At 42.0% G+C, this 14,690-nt stretch overlaps 1 protein-coding gene across 1 annotated transcript in view; it reads left to right on the top strand.

The window, feature by feature from the left end:
* Window positions 1-3,718: 3,718 nt before the first annotated feature.
* GALNT8 (polypeptide N-acetylgalactosaminyltransferase 8) overlaps window positions 3,719-14,690 on the top strand; it is a 43,622-nt gene continuing 32,650 nt past the window's right edge. The window contains exons 1-2 of the mRNA XM_003410777.2: window positions 3,719-3,926; window positions 12,105-12,369. Coding sequence (XP_003410825.2) covers window positions 3,719-3,926; window positions 12,105-12,369 — 473 coding nt within the window. The remainder of the gene's footprint in view (window positions 3,927-12,104; window positions 12,370-14,690) is intronic.

Raw genomic sequence — 14,690 nt, 5'->3', positions numbered from 1 at the left:
TTTGTACTTTCTTTTCACTGCAAACTTCCTTACATTTGCCGTCTACGCTAGAGAGTTTAAAACTTACTTATATACTGTGATGATTAATTTTATGTGTCAACTTGGCTATGCTATGGTTCCCAGTTGTTTGGTCAAGCACCAGTCTAGATGCTGTTAAGAAGCAGTTGCATGTGATTAAGTCAGTTGGCTTTAAGGAAAGCAGACTCCCCTCATAATGTAGGTGGGCCTCATCCAATCAGTAGAAGGCCTTAAGAGAAAAAAGAGTTTTCCCTAAGGTATACTCTGCCTCCAGACTATAAATAGACATCTTGCCAGAACTCCTCCACTCTTTTCTTTCCTTCATCTGAGCTTTGGATTTTGGGACATAAAACTTCAGAAATCTTTAGCTTATTGCCTGATCTACAGATTTTGGACTTGCCAGCTCCTACAACCAAGTGAGCCAGTTCCTTAAAATCAGCCAATCTCTCTCTCTATTATATATATATATATATATATATATATATATATATATATATATATATATTTGGTTCTGTTTCTCTAGAGAACCCTAAGACACGTAGCCTTCATGGTGCCACACACTCAGGCAGAATTGTAACTTGCCCTTTGTGGCCCTTGGCCTATAATGGTGCTTCTTACAGGGTTCTAATCACATTGACTCTAATTGTAGATCAGTCAACCTCCCCCATAAATTTCTGAGCTCTCTTGGGGCAGTGTGATGTAAGCTTATTCATATGGGACATTTGTTAAAATGCAAATGCCTAAATCCCATAATAGGCCCATAGGATTAGACTCTTTAGGCTTGGGTCCTGGGCACCTTCATTTTTACCAAGCTACCCAGGTAATTTTTATGGTCTTTAATATTTAAGAACCACTGCCCCAGTGCTCCTGACAGTGACTGGATGCATGAGGGGCACCTAGTATTCCAAGAAAAATCCACATGTCGCAGTTACTGAGGAGTCTCATCAGCCCTTTGAGGAGAAGAAGGATAGGTACAGGCAAAGATTATAGAGAAAGAAATACTTGATGGTCTTTCTAGTTAAGTGAACTTCTGATCTATTCCAAAAAGCAATAAGGGGACACAGATTATGATGTAAATTTTTGTTAAATTATTGTATTTATTTTAACAGATAATGCATGTAACATGATACAAAATTTAAAACATATTTAAAAAAAATGGTACTGTGAAGAGTAGGTCTACTTCTCATTTCTAGCCCTTAGTTCTTCAGTCCTCACTATCTCTAGAGGTAACTACTATTCTTTTGCATGCTTTTAATGAAGAGTTTGCAATTTCAGAAAGCGAACTACTTCAGCAGCGAGTCCATGTAGGGTAAGGATCATGCCTTTTCTTTTCTTTCTCTTTTTTAAAAGCTTTTTATTTTGAAATAATTCTAGGTTGACAAAAACTTGCAGATACTACAGAACAGTTCTGTATACCCTTCATCCAGCTTCTCCCAATGGTTATATTTTATGTAACTATAGTACAGTAGGAAAACCAAGAGATTGACTTTGGTGCCATGAGTGTGTAGTTCCGTGCCATTTTACCACATGTGTGGGTTCCCCACTTGAACTTTGTTGATGAGGATGAGGTGGCACCTCAGGTTTTTCAGTGGTGCTTTGACTGGAGTAGGGCAATTATTGTCTACACATTTTTTTCTCTTGGTAAGCTGTGCTTTCCTGTTCTTCTGGCTGGAGACGGCAGGTTTTTCTCAGGATGTTTATTGTCTGTGCCCATAGGTGTTTCCAGGTTGCCAACTTCTCTAGCATCTAGTCCAGGATATGTTAGGCAAAAAGAAAGCCCGTGGAACTCACCGCCATGTTGTTCCTCCGGTTCTTAGATCTTAACCCTTCTTCCTTCATTCCACCTTCTAGAGTCCTCTTATGTTTGTTTTATATGTCATGTTCTAGGTTTTTTAGCTTCCCTTAGTGGGAGGAATAAAGATAAGTGTGTCTACTCCATTTTGTTCCAGAACTGGAAGGAATCATGCATATTTTATTTGTTTAGACTATAAAATGTAGATGGAATCCTGGTAAACACTTTTCTATATGTGAAAAACAAAAGAACTTTTCATTTTGTTCTTTTCCATTCTACCTGCTTTTCCAAAGCCATTTCTTTACTTTAATCCACATGTTTGCCTCAGCACTTGTCTTCATACGCTATGTTTGGGGACCTAGTGAACAGCCCAAGGGTCTAGGACATAGAGATATGGTTATGAAGGACCCATAGTAGACTGAGGACTTTTTTTTTTTTTTAATTTTTATTGTGCTTTAAGTGAAAGTTTACAAATCAAGTTGGACTGTCATACAAAAATTTATAAACACCTTGTTATATACTCCTAATTCGTCTCCCCCTAATGAGAGAGCGTGCTCCTTCCCTCCACTCTCTCTTTTCGTGTCCATTCTGCCAGCTTTTGACCCCCTCCACCCTCCCATCTCCCCTTCAGACAGGAGATGCCAACATAGTCTCATGTGTTCATTTGATCCAAAAAGCTCATTCTTTCCCAGTATCATTGTCTATCCCATAGTCCAGTCCAATCCCTGTCCTAAGAGTTGGCTTTGGGAATGGTTCCTGTCTTGGGCTAACAGAAGTCTGGGGACCATGACCTCAGGGGTCATTCTAGTCTCAGTCAGACCCTTAAGTCTGGTCTTTTTATGTGAATTTGGGGTCTGCATCCTGCTGCTCTCCTGCTCCCTCAGGGATTCTCTGTTGTGTTCCCTGTCAGGACATAGACTGAGAACTTTTAACTTTTGTCTCTGGGGAACAATTGTGAGTGTTTCATGCACAACGATGACAATTAATTTGTCTAAAACATATAGAAGTTTGAGGTGTGGAGGCAGAGGAGTTACTGCAAGCTGGGGGATGGTCAAGCCTCATTGTACAGTGTTGTGCAGAAGGTGAGCAGAGGACAGAGAAGAGTGAAGCAAGGTCATCCTCTGAAGCTTGCCCCCAGGGGCTCCTTCCAGCTCATCTCTACTTGCTTCCAGGCAGCAGGGTCTTAGAAACCAGCAGGGAAATCTTGCTTCAAGTTCTTTGAACGGTGCACACCTACTATGTTCAAGGCCCTGTAGAGTTAGAAACAAAGGCATCTAAAGACATAGCTCCTGCTCTCAAAAGGCATGCATACAGTACAGAAGCTTGCAACCTTGTGGATTCTTTTCTCAACATGTTTATCTCCTTCTGTACCCTTGAAGCCCTGGTGGCCTAGTGGTTAAGTGCTATGGCTGCTAACCAAAATGGCAGCAGTTTGAATCCATCAGGTGCACCTTGGAAACTCTATGGGGCAGTTCTACTCTGTCCTATAAGGTCACTATGAGTCCGAATTGACTTGATGTCAATGGGTTCTTTTTTTTTTTTTGGTTTGGTATCTCACAACTTGGCCTTACCTGCTCTCCTGGAGAGATAAAACAAAAACAGAAGAGAGAAAGCCTCTCAACCAGACAGCCTGAGCCATCATCCTGATTTCTGGGGCAGTGCAAGGTGTGCCCAGGTGACCTGCCCATTGCTGGGTGGCTGCCATGGCACACTCCACACGCCTGATGCTGCACGGGGAGAAGCTGGCAGCTTGTGACAGCTTTCCTGACTGGAGAACATCTGGCTCAGCAGGCGGGATGTCATCCATGCAGCTTGCCAGAGACAAAGCTTACAAGATTCAGAGCCTCAGTGTACCTGGAAAGTGACGCGGTTAGCCCTGCAGGGAGCTAGGAGAGTCTCGGGCACAAGATGATGTGGAGAAACTTCTCCAAAGCCCTCTGCATTGGGCTGGCTCTGATCATTGCTGTCAATATCCTTTTGGTATTTTACACCAAGGGAAGCTTACAAAGCCTGATTCAGGGTACGCTCCACAAGGATCTTCCTTTGCCTTTGGCTGAGTGGGATGGGGCAATGATAAAGAGACTCTCTCACTTGGAGGTGGATTTTCAACATCTGAGTAAGTTGATAACACCAACTTGGAGGGAATGGAGGGTGTGTGTGTGGGGCGGGGGGCACACACAGGAAGTAGAAACAGGGTCCTAGAGGGAAAAAAATGGGCAAGAGGCAATCTTTTCATCTCTCAGTTTAAGTATCTATAAATGGGAGGTAAATATGGAGATTAGGGGAGTAGAAAGGTGAGATTAGAGCAGCAGTTTGGGGAAGGAGAGCAGGGTGTTACTATGTGAGTAGCGTGTGTGTGCATACACCCATGTGATCACATCTGTATAGGTTCAGGTAGAGAAACTGAGGCTCAGGTTAGAATATCTGAGAGGTGCGGAAATACATAGGCACAGCCCTGTCTTTCGGATATTTGCGGCAGGGCCTGGTACACAGAGCTGGGCAATCCCAGGAGCAAAGGTCTCACTTCCATTTTGCTGCTGTCAGGACCTAGTGGATAGCTTTGTTAGAGGAGCTAAGATCAAATCCTGATACAGCCATCATGGTTGTGAGACTTTGAGCCAGTGCTTAGCTATATCAGCCTCAGGTTCCTGATCTGTAAATGGAGATGATGATGATGATAACGATAACAGCGCCTACCTAACCTCACAGGGCTGTGATGATATAGTGCAGTAATTAATACATGTAGAAAAGGATCTATAAACTGATAACGTGCCAAATCGTAACCTCTTCATTGAAAGTTCTTGGTAAGAGTCAGTGAATTCTGGCTCACTAGGAACTCTGACTGCCCTTGAGTTGTATGTGCCTCCGCATCTGACTTCAATGAGAAGTGACAATTTTCCTCTTGCCCTTCAAGGGACAGGGATCAAACTCTTGAACTTCTGAAGTGAGGTGTTCAGTGTGTGAGGCTGAATGTGACCGCTGTGTGTGTGTGTGTGTTTGTGTGTTTGTGTGTGTGCCCTGGCATGTGGGTACTGGAGTTGAGGAAGGTGTCTTTTAAAGTGGGAACCTAGCATTATCATGTTTCAGAGTGAAGGGGAGGAATGGATGAAGAAAAGATAGGAAGAGAAAGAGGGAAGAAGAGGGGAAATCAGAGAAAGGGAGAGAAAGAGGAGGAAAAAGATGGAGACAGAAAAGGAGGAGCAAAGAAGTGAGAGTCCAGGGAGAGGGAATGAAAGAGTTTATATGGGGATAAGTTGAAGAAAGGGAAAGTGGAGGTGGGGGAGGGGAGAAAAGGAGAGAGAGGGAGGCATAAAACACCTTAGCACCTGTATTAGTCAGGGTTCTACTACAGAAAAGGAACAGCTAAGGTATATCCCAAAACCTACTGCCATCAAGTCTGTTCCAACTCACAGCAACCCTATAGGATGGGGCTGTGATAAAGAGACTTTCTCACCTGGAGGTGGATTTCAATGTCAACAAAGTACAACTGCCCCGTAGGGTTTCCAAGGCTATAATCTTTACAAAAGCAGACTGCCACATCTTTCTCCCTTGGAGTGGCTGGTGGGTTTGAACTGCCCGCCTTTGGGTTAGCAGCTGAGCACTTAACCACTGCACCACCAGGACTCCTTAAGATATATAAACCAAATCAACCCAAACTCATTGCCTTCTAGTCAATTCTGATTCATAATAACCCTATAGGAAAGAGTAGAACTGCCCCTTATGGTTTTGAAGGAGTGCCTGGTAGATTCAAACTGCCAACCTTTTGGTTAGTGGCTGTAGCTCTTAACCGCTACGCCACCAGGGTTTCCTTAAGATATATAGATCTCTCTATATCTAAATATCTATATACCTGTATCTTAGGTAGTTGTGGAGGCCTGGTAGTTAAGCGCTTGGCTGCTAACCAAAAGATCAGCAGTACGAATCCACCAGCTGCTCCTTGGAAACACTATGAGGCTGTGCTACTTTGTCGTATAGGGTTGCTATGAGTCAGAGTTGACTAGATGGCAACGAGTTTGGTTTTTATGTAGTTGTGGGATCTAGCTGGGTGTCTTAGTTGTCTAGTGCTGCTATAACAGAAATACCACGAGTGGGTGGCTTTAACAAAGATAAATTTATTCTCTCCCAGTCTAGTAGGCTACAAGTCCAAATTCAGGGTGTCAGCTCCAGGGGAAGGCTTTTTGTCTCTGTTGGCTCTGGGGGAAGGTCCTTGTCATCAACCTTCCCCTCGTCTAGGAGCTTCTCTGAGCAGGAACCCCTGGTCCAAAGGACGTGCTCTACTCCCGGTACTGCTTTCTTGGTGGTATGAGGTCCCCTTGTCTCTCTGCTTACTTCTCTCTTTTATGTTTCAAGAGATTGGCTTAAGTTGTAGATTAATCTTGTTGTTTGAGTCTACATAACTGCCACTAATTCTATCTCATTAACATCATAGAGATAGGATTAACAACATATAGGAAAATCACATCAGATGACAACATGCTGGACAATCACACAATACTGGGAATTATGACTTAACCAAGTTGGTAGGTATTTTTTGGGAACACAAATCAATCCATGACACTGGGCAAATTCAAAATCTGTAGGGCAGGCAGGAACTGACACTGTAGTCCACAGGGAGAATTTATTCTTCCTCTGGGAAACCTTAGTTTTGCTCTTAAAGGCCTTTCAGCTGATTGGATGAGGCCCACCCACACCATTGAGAATAATCTCCTTTACTTAAAGTCAGCTGATATTTGGTGTTAATCACGTCCTCAAAGTATCTTCACAGCAACACCTAGGTTAGCAATCGATAAAGTAACTGGGTACTATAGCCTAGCTAAATTGATACATAAAACAGCATCCTCTACATCGCCTCTCATAAGACTTATATTTTATTTTAGTACAATTTTCAGGAAGGCAAGTTTCATAAGGGTCAGTTCATTGAGTGTCTTATCCACCACTCTAATGCCCCATGTCTGGCACATAGAGTTAAATAGATGAATAAATGAATGAGTGAGTATATGAAGGAGAGAACAAAGGACAGGCAGGCAGGGAAGCAAGGAGGAGTGATACAAGGCAAGACAGTGGGTGAGATAGAAGACTGCCATTTGCAGGAGCTCTGGCTTTGGGGACACCAGCTGGGTTGGACATTGTGCAAATATGCTTGGTTTCTCTTCCCTGAGGAGGAAGCCTGTGTACCTAGGCTGACCATCCTAGCTCCACTGTCACTTCCAGGCAGAGCACTCAGAGAACACAAGGACTCTCTGACTCAACCCCAGGGACCTGTCATACTGGCTCAGCCTCCTCCAGCCTTAAAATGGCAGGAGTTCTGTCCGAAGCCCCGTCATTCTTTCTTTCCACTGGGACAAAACATGCCACTAGGGGCCATCCAATTCACTTTTCCTTCCTTCTTTCCAATGACCAGTTCCTCCTTTTCTTGTTATTCTCATTTTATTCACTCTAAAATAATCTGGTGTCAGGGTCTCACTACCACCCAAGATGAACCTCAAGAATGTTTTCTGGACCCAATTTCCAGAGCACAAATGCCCTTCTTTCCTGCAGTTCTGAAACTGAAAGACTGTTCAATTACCCATTACTAAGCCATCCTGGCTGATCATTGCCTTCAGGGATCCAGGAGGACTGAAGAAAACCCTAAGTCAATAAATAGATATACTTAAGCAAACTATGTAGATTATCAAGAGCAAAAGCAAACACATAAATGTCAATTATATCCCTGTTGAGGGAGGGGTTGATGACTCCAAACTAATTTGATGGAACCTCCCTGGAGTTCTTAGCGGCCCCATCAGAGTGATTCCATTGCGTTTGTCCCCTTTGAAGCTTTGTAGAAATCATGAGGATGACCTGGTGTGTTTATCCTGCAAGACCCTACATACTTACAGCCTCGAATAGACTCAGGTCCAAACATTTTCATATTAATAGCAGTGAAAGAAAGAAAAATCAGAGATCCTCCTACAAGGAATATAGAGGAGTTTGGAGTCCACAATGATTACAGCCTTAAAAACTCTATGGGGCAGCTCTACTCTGTCTTATAGTGTTGCTATGAGTTGGAATCGACATTACAGCAACGGGTTTGTTCTCCTTTTTTTTTTTTGGAGACCAGAGAACCCAGGACAACCCTGTGACCCCCTCTATGCTTTGCTCTGAAGAGTATGAATAATAATACTATTTAATTTGGAATACTGTAAAAATTCTGCTCTCACTTTTGTTTTTCACCTGAGTAAATATGCATAGTACCTGTGTAAGTCTTCTTTGATGAACCCATAGTTTATTTTTCTTCCAGAGTTCACTGTGGCTATTCTTTTTATCTTAAGCACTTCCATAGTTGACTTCCTTTCATCATTTCCTTCTCCTTGGGCCAGTCTTACTTCACCTTCCAAACATGTCCTCTTCTCAGCTACAGGATCTGCAACTGCTCTGCTTCCCTTTGGTGGGGGTGGGGGGATGTATGTGGATCTGAAGGAGGTTCTGGGTGGCACAAAGAGTTAAGAACTCCACTACTAGCTGAAATGCTTGCAATTTGAACCCACTGAGGCCTGGTGATCTGCTTCTGAAAAGACACAACCTTGAACATCCTATGGAGCAGTTATACTCTGCACACGTGGGGTTACCATGAGTTGGAATCAACTTGACAGCAACTAATAACAACAACCACATATGGATCTGAAATTCAGCCCACATTCTGCTCACCAAGTTGTGTGCTGCAGCATGGAGCTGCACCCACCCAGAAAAAATTCACACAACTGTGATGTCCCCTTGCCAAGCTGGTACCCCTCGTCTGCAATCATCCAGAAAAAGGGGTGCCCTCTTCTGACTTGCAGGAAGGTGATGCTCTGAGTCTGATTGAAATTTCTTGTGGATTTAGGGAAGGATTAGTGAGAAATAAGTGGGTCCATATGGCAAAGTGCCTTGATTACTAGTGAGGGGATTAATATTCAGAAATGACATAATCAAAGCTGTGCTTGGGAAATATTAATGTGGCTCTAGAATGAGACCAATTGAAGAAAGTAGAAAGCCAGGAGGCTATTGTAATAGGCTCCACCCTATTATAAAAGACTGCCACCCCTTTCTTCTGCTGACATGTCCCCTATTGACCTCCTTAACAAGTTTTCTTACTCATTATAGACTTAACGGTGCCAAGTTCATAGTCATTGTCTCTACCACAAATCCTGCTGTAATCCTGGGCCACTTTAGTGGTCTGTGGGTGACCCATCCAATACCCTGGTCTTCCATCTACAAAGCACATTTTCTCTACTCTCCCCCCGCCCATCCACTCTATCCTTAGCAACTGAACAGTGCTTAACACAAAATAAAACCAGTCAGTGCTGAATCAATTCTGACTCATGACGACCCCGTGTGTTTCGTAGTAGAACTGTGCTCCATAGGGTTTTCAATGGCTTATCATTCAGAAGTAGATCACTAGGCCTTTCTTCTAAGGCACCTCTGGGTAGACTTAAACCTCCAACCGTTTGGTTAGCAGCTAAGTGTGTTAACTGTTTGCACCACCTGAGACTCTTAGCTCAGAATGGATGTCCCATAAATCTTTGGTGAATGGATAATACAGATGAGAGTTAATAAATAATTGAACTGGAATAGAATAGAAAGGAAAGAATGAATTCTACCACAACAAGGTAGACACTGCTTAAATAGGTGGCTGAATAGAGATGCGGAGGAGAGAGTCAAAGGAGATAAGAATTAAACGAGATCTGAGGTTTTCAAGTCTCCGGAGCTGGGAGACCATAGTTTGTACCATTTGCAGAAATAGGAGAATAGCCTTGGGAGACTTGGGGACAGGGAGGTGATGAGTTCGGTTGTTAAGGAATTTGGGGAACTTGAAAAATAACAAAATGGGAAATGTCTCCAACAGCCAATTGAGATAATAATGACATTGATGTTCATCACCATCACTGTAATTATAATAATCAACATTGACTGAACATTTGTTAAGTGCCAGGTATAGTTCTAAATGCTTTACGTGTATAAACTCATTTAATTCTCTCAACAAACCTACGAGGTAAGTACTGCTATTATCCCCATTTTACAGATGGGGAAACTGAGAGGTTAAGATATTTTCTTGAGGTCACACAACTGGTAAGTGGCAGAGATGAGATGCAAACTCAGTCTGACTCTAGAGCTACAGATTGTGGAGTGGATAGTTGCTTAGAGGTGAAAGGCAAGACCTTGGAGATAGATGAGATCATCAAGGAGAGAGATGATGGAGGACAAGACTGAGTGCCTGTGTTTGGAGGGACAGGGCAGAAGAGCTTATAGCAATCTGACTTTAATTCTGTGATGCAGAAAGTATTCACTGAGAGAGAAATGATGGCGGCAGAGGCAGGGTAGGCTGAGGTGAGCCTGTGTGGGGACAAGTGGCATTGGCAGCCAGAAGCAGGTCAGATGACACTAATGCCTCTTCCCTCTTCTGTTGACGCTCTCCCAGCCGATTGGTCACTTGCCCAGACCCCAAGATGGAGCTGTATCATGGGCCTGGTATCTGGTGACAAGGCTATTGGTTTTGATGGTGCTGAAGGAGAAGCTATATTTAAAACCAGAATCAGACTTAGCTTAGCGAGATGCTCCTGTGATAACTGAGACATTCTCCTGCTTCTCTTAGGTTAGGTGGTGGGGAGTCTTGGTTTGCCAGGGTTAGTCTCAGTTTATACTTGTTGTCCTAGCACAATTTTTAATCCACCCCGTTCGCTCTGACAAGTGTCCCGATACGATCGGTAAATTACATGTTCAGCCCTAACTTAGGAACACATCGTCTCTGAACGGATTGGCAGGCAGAAGCACCTGTGCTGAGAGGTCAGTTTTTCTTTCTTTGCTGTGGAGCCCAGAGTTGAGTTTGAGAAATTCTGATGTGCTTATGCTGAGATTCTCTAGCACAAATCTTACAGGGCTGTTGTGAAGGGATTGTAAATAATGGAAAGAAAAGTGCTCTGAAATTTGTAGGCTCTTTTCCAAAATCAAAGCATCGTTTTACTCTTGGTATTATGGATCCTAGAAGGCCCCCTCTGCATAAAAGCATCTTCTGTCATTGTTCATCCTTTTCAGTTACGGCAGTGTTTCTCAAATTTACCTAAGCATTACATTTATCTGGAGCAATTGTTAAAAAATAGAAACTCCCAGGCTGCACCTCAGACCTGCTGAGTCAGAATCTCCAGGGGCGGCCTGGGATCCTGTATTTCAAACAAGTTCTTAAAGACATTCTTATGATCAAGAGGAGTCTGTAGGTGATGTAAATGGCTAACTCACTCAGCTGCTAACCAAAAGGCTGAAGGTTTGACTCCACCCAGAGGCACCTCAGAAGAAAGGCTGGCGATCTATTTCTGAAAACCCTATGGAGTGCAGTTCTACTCTGATGCACATGGGTCACCTTGAGTTGGAGTTGACTCGATGGCAGCTGGTTTACTGGTTATGATCAAGAAATTTGGGAAGTATAGGGTTAGAGCATCTCCAGTTTACAAGTTCATAGTAAGTCAAATTATCTGAGAAGTGAAGGAATGGTGAGCAATGGTGGTGATGGTTGGAATGGATCAAACATTGTCAGCCACTAATAGTGTAGTGGCAATGTTCCTCAAATTTTATTTTACAGAAGAATTACTCCTTGAATTTTTTCAAAATGGAGATTCCAGCAACTTCCCCAGCCCCTATCCCTGCCTGACTCTGAGATTCTTTAGTGATTTGGAGATAAGCTGGGATACGTAGGTTTTAAAATAACCATGGTAGATGATTCTGAAGTAAGTGGTTCTCAGGCCTCATCCTGAAAAATGTGAGCTTATTATCGATCTATTTCTCAGATTGCAGTCAGTCAGAGAGGAACCTGGAGAGGTGGGACTCAAGACAGATAAATTTTCATGAAGCTCAAGGGAGAAGTGTATCTAGCACTTGCGTTGGCAAGATGGCCTTACGTGGCTCTGACAAGTTCCCTTGACATATCACATGTTCTGGAACAACAACAACAACAACAAACCAGTTGCCTGTAGGGTCGATTTCAACTCATGATAGCTCCATGTGTTTTCAGAGTAGAACTATGCTCCATAGGGTTTTCAATGACTGATTTTTAAGAAGTATATCACCAGGCTTCTTCTGAGGTGCCTCTGGGTAGATTCAAACTGCCAATCTTTCAGTTAGTAGCTGAGTGCTTAAACATTTGCACCATCCAGGGACTTGTGTTCTGGGTCAAGAACATGTAAATCTTAGAACTTGAAGAGATTCACATTTTGCGGAAATTAAAATGGGTAGCTATGCCCAGGTAATTGAGGATTGACTGAAATTTTTTTCCCTCCTTCATTTGCAGAAGAAACTATGGAATTGGCTATGAAGCAACAAGAAAATGTTAACAACAGACTAAAGCAGGCAGTGGAAACCATGGCGAGTGAGACAAAGCACAAATTCCACAAGAAACTCTTCCCAAACTCACCGCTTTTCAAGCAGTGGGGTGAGGGTCTTTCTGAGGCCCAGCAGAAAAAGGCCCAGGACCTCTTCCAGAAGTTTGGTTACAACGTTTACCTCAGTGACCAGTTGCCCAGCAATCGTACTGTCCTAGACACACGAGATTCCAGGTGGGCTGGGTGTCTCAATTCACCTGGACTTTAGCTGATTTGGGATGAATTTCAGGAGTCATCTATGTCAAGGTTTAGAAAGAAGTTTGGAGGAGGGGAAGGTTGATGGGAAAAGGGTTTAGGACATAGAAAATTCTGGCAGGCTGACTGAGTGGAATTGTTGTTTTTACTCCATTTTATAATGTTGGATCCAAGAAGATAACTGTCTGGTCCAAATATTTACAGTCCCTTGGAGATAAATAGAGATGTCAGAAAAACAGACACCCTTGAGTGTTCTACCACTGGATCTAACCCATAATTTTACAGATGAGGAAACTGAGTCCACGAAAGAGACAGGACTGGTGTGAGTCACGCCAATGTTACCAGCTCTACCACCTACCCTGGTGTCTCAAATTCTTTGCTGGGCTTCCTCTGTGAAAAAGAATCCAATTTAATGAACCCTTTCTCTCTATCCCCTTCTGTTTTCTCCTTCCATTTTTTTCTCCCTCTGCCCCTCTCTAGCTCCTTCATACTTTTTTTTTACAACAGCTGTGTTAAGATATAAATCCACGTGCCATACAATTCGCCCATTTAAAGTGTACAATTTAATGGCTTTTAGTATATTCGTAGATGTGTGCAGTCATCATCACAATCAATTTTAGAATATTTTAATCACATCGAAGAGAAATTCCATACCCTTTAGCAGGCACACCCCACTTCCCCAAAACCCCTTCAGCCTCAGAAAGCCAATAATTTACTTTCTGTCCCCATGTATTTGCCTACTCAGGACCGTTCATATAAATGGAATCATATAATACTATGTGGTCTTTTGTGACTGACTGACTTAGCACAATATTTTCAAGAGTCATCCTTGTTATAACCTGCATTACTACTTCACTCTTGTTTATGATCAAATAATATCCTATTATTTAGATATCACACATATAGATTACCTATTCATCAGCTGATGGACATTTGGCCATTATGAGTAATGCTGCTATGAACATCGGTGTAAGAATGTTTGTGTGGATATGTGTTTTCACTTCTACTGGGTATGCAACCTAGTTGTAGAATTGCTGGGTCATATGATATCTCTATGCGTAACCTTTTGAGGAACTGATAAACTGTTTTCCAAAATGACTGTGTCATTTTACTTTCCCTCCAGCAGTGTATGAAGCTTCCAATAGTGCCCCACCATCCACAGCATTTGTTACTGTCTATCTTTTTTATTATAGCCAACCTACGGGATATCTCACTGTGGTTTTGTTTGCATTTCCCTGATGGCTAATGACCTCGAGCATCTTTTCATGTGCTTATTGGCCATTTGTATATCTTTGTTTGAGAAATGTCAATTCATATGCTTTTCCCCATTTTCAAATTGGCTTATTTGGCTTTTAATTATTGAGTTACAAGGGTTCTTTATATATTTTAGATGCAAGTCCCTTATTAGATATATGATTTGCAGAAGTTTTCTCCCATTCTGTGTGTAGTGTTCTCACTTCTTAATGATATCCTTTGAAGCACAAATGTTTTTAATTTTGATGATGTCCAATTTATTGTTTCTTTGGTTGCTCGTGTGTTTGGTGTCATATCTAATGCAAGGTCATGAAGATGTATGCCTATGTTTTCTTCTGAAAGTTTTATAGTTTTAGTTGTTCACTTAGGTCTTTGATTTATTTTGAATTAACTTTTATACATGATGTGACATAGAAGTCTAACTTCATCCTTTTCAATGCAGATGCTCTATTGTACCAGCACCATCTGTTGAAGAGGCGGTTCTTTCCACATTGGATTGTCTTAGAACTCTTGTTGTAAATCAGCTGGTCATGGATGTCTGGGCTTATTTTTGGACTCTGAATTCTATCCCATTGATCTATATGTGTCTTCTTGTGCCAGAAACACACTGTCTTGATTACTGTAGCTTTGTAGTGTTTTGAAGGCAAGAAGTGTGAGTCCTCCCATTATTTTCTTATATTTCAAGATTGTTTAAGCTGCTCTGGAACCTTGAAATTCTATCTGAATTTTAGGATCAGCTTGTTAATTTCTGCCATGAAGTCAGCAGGATTTTGGTAGTGATTGCATTGAATCCATAGATAAATTTGGAGAGTATGGCCATTTTAACAATAATAATAAAATCTTCCAGTCCATAAATACAGGAAATCTTTCCATTTATCTAGGCCTTCTTTAATTTTTTTCAATGATGTTTTGAGTTTTCAGTGAATAGGTTTTACACTTCTTTTATTAAATTTATTCCTAAGTTTTTCTGATGCTGTTATAAATAGAATTTTCTTAATTTTTTAAAAATTGTTTCAAATCTGTAGAAATATAATTGATTTTTGTGT

The sequence above is a fragment of the Loxodonta africana genome, chromosome 4 (genome assembly GCF_030014295.1).
Source record: "Loxodonta africana isolate mLoxAfr1 chromosome 4, mLoxAfr1.hap2, whole genome shotgun sequence".
Taxonomy (NCBI): Eukaryota; Metazoa; Chordata; class Mammalia; order Proboscidea; family Elephantidae; genus Loxodonta; species Loxodonta africana.
Note: the sequence above shows the minus strand (reverse complement) of the source record. Positions and strands in the feature narration are given on the sequence as shown.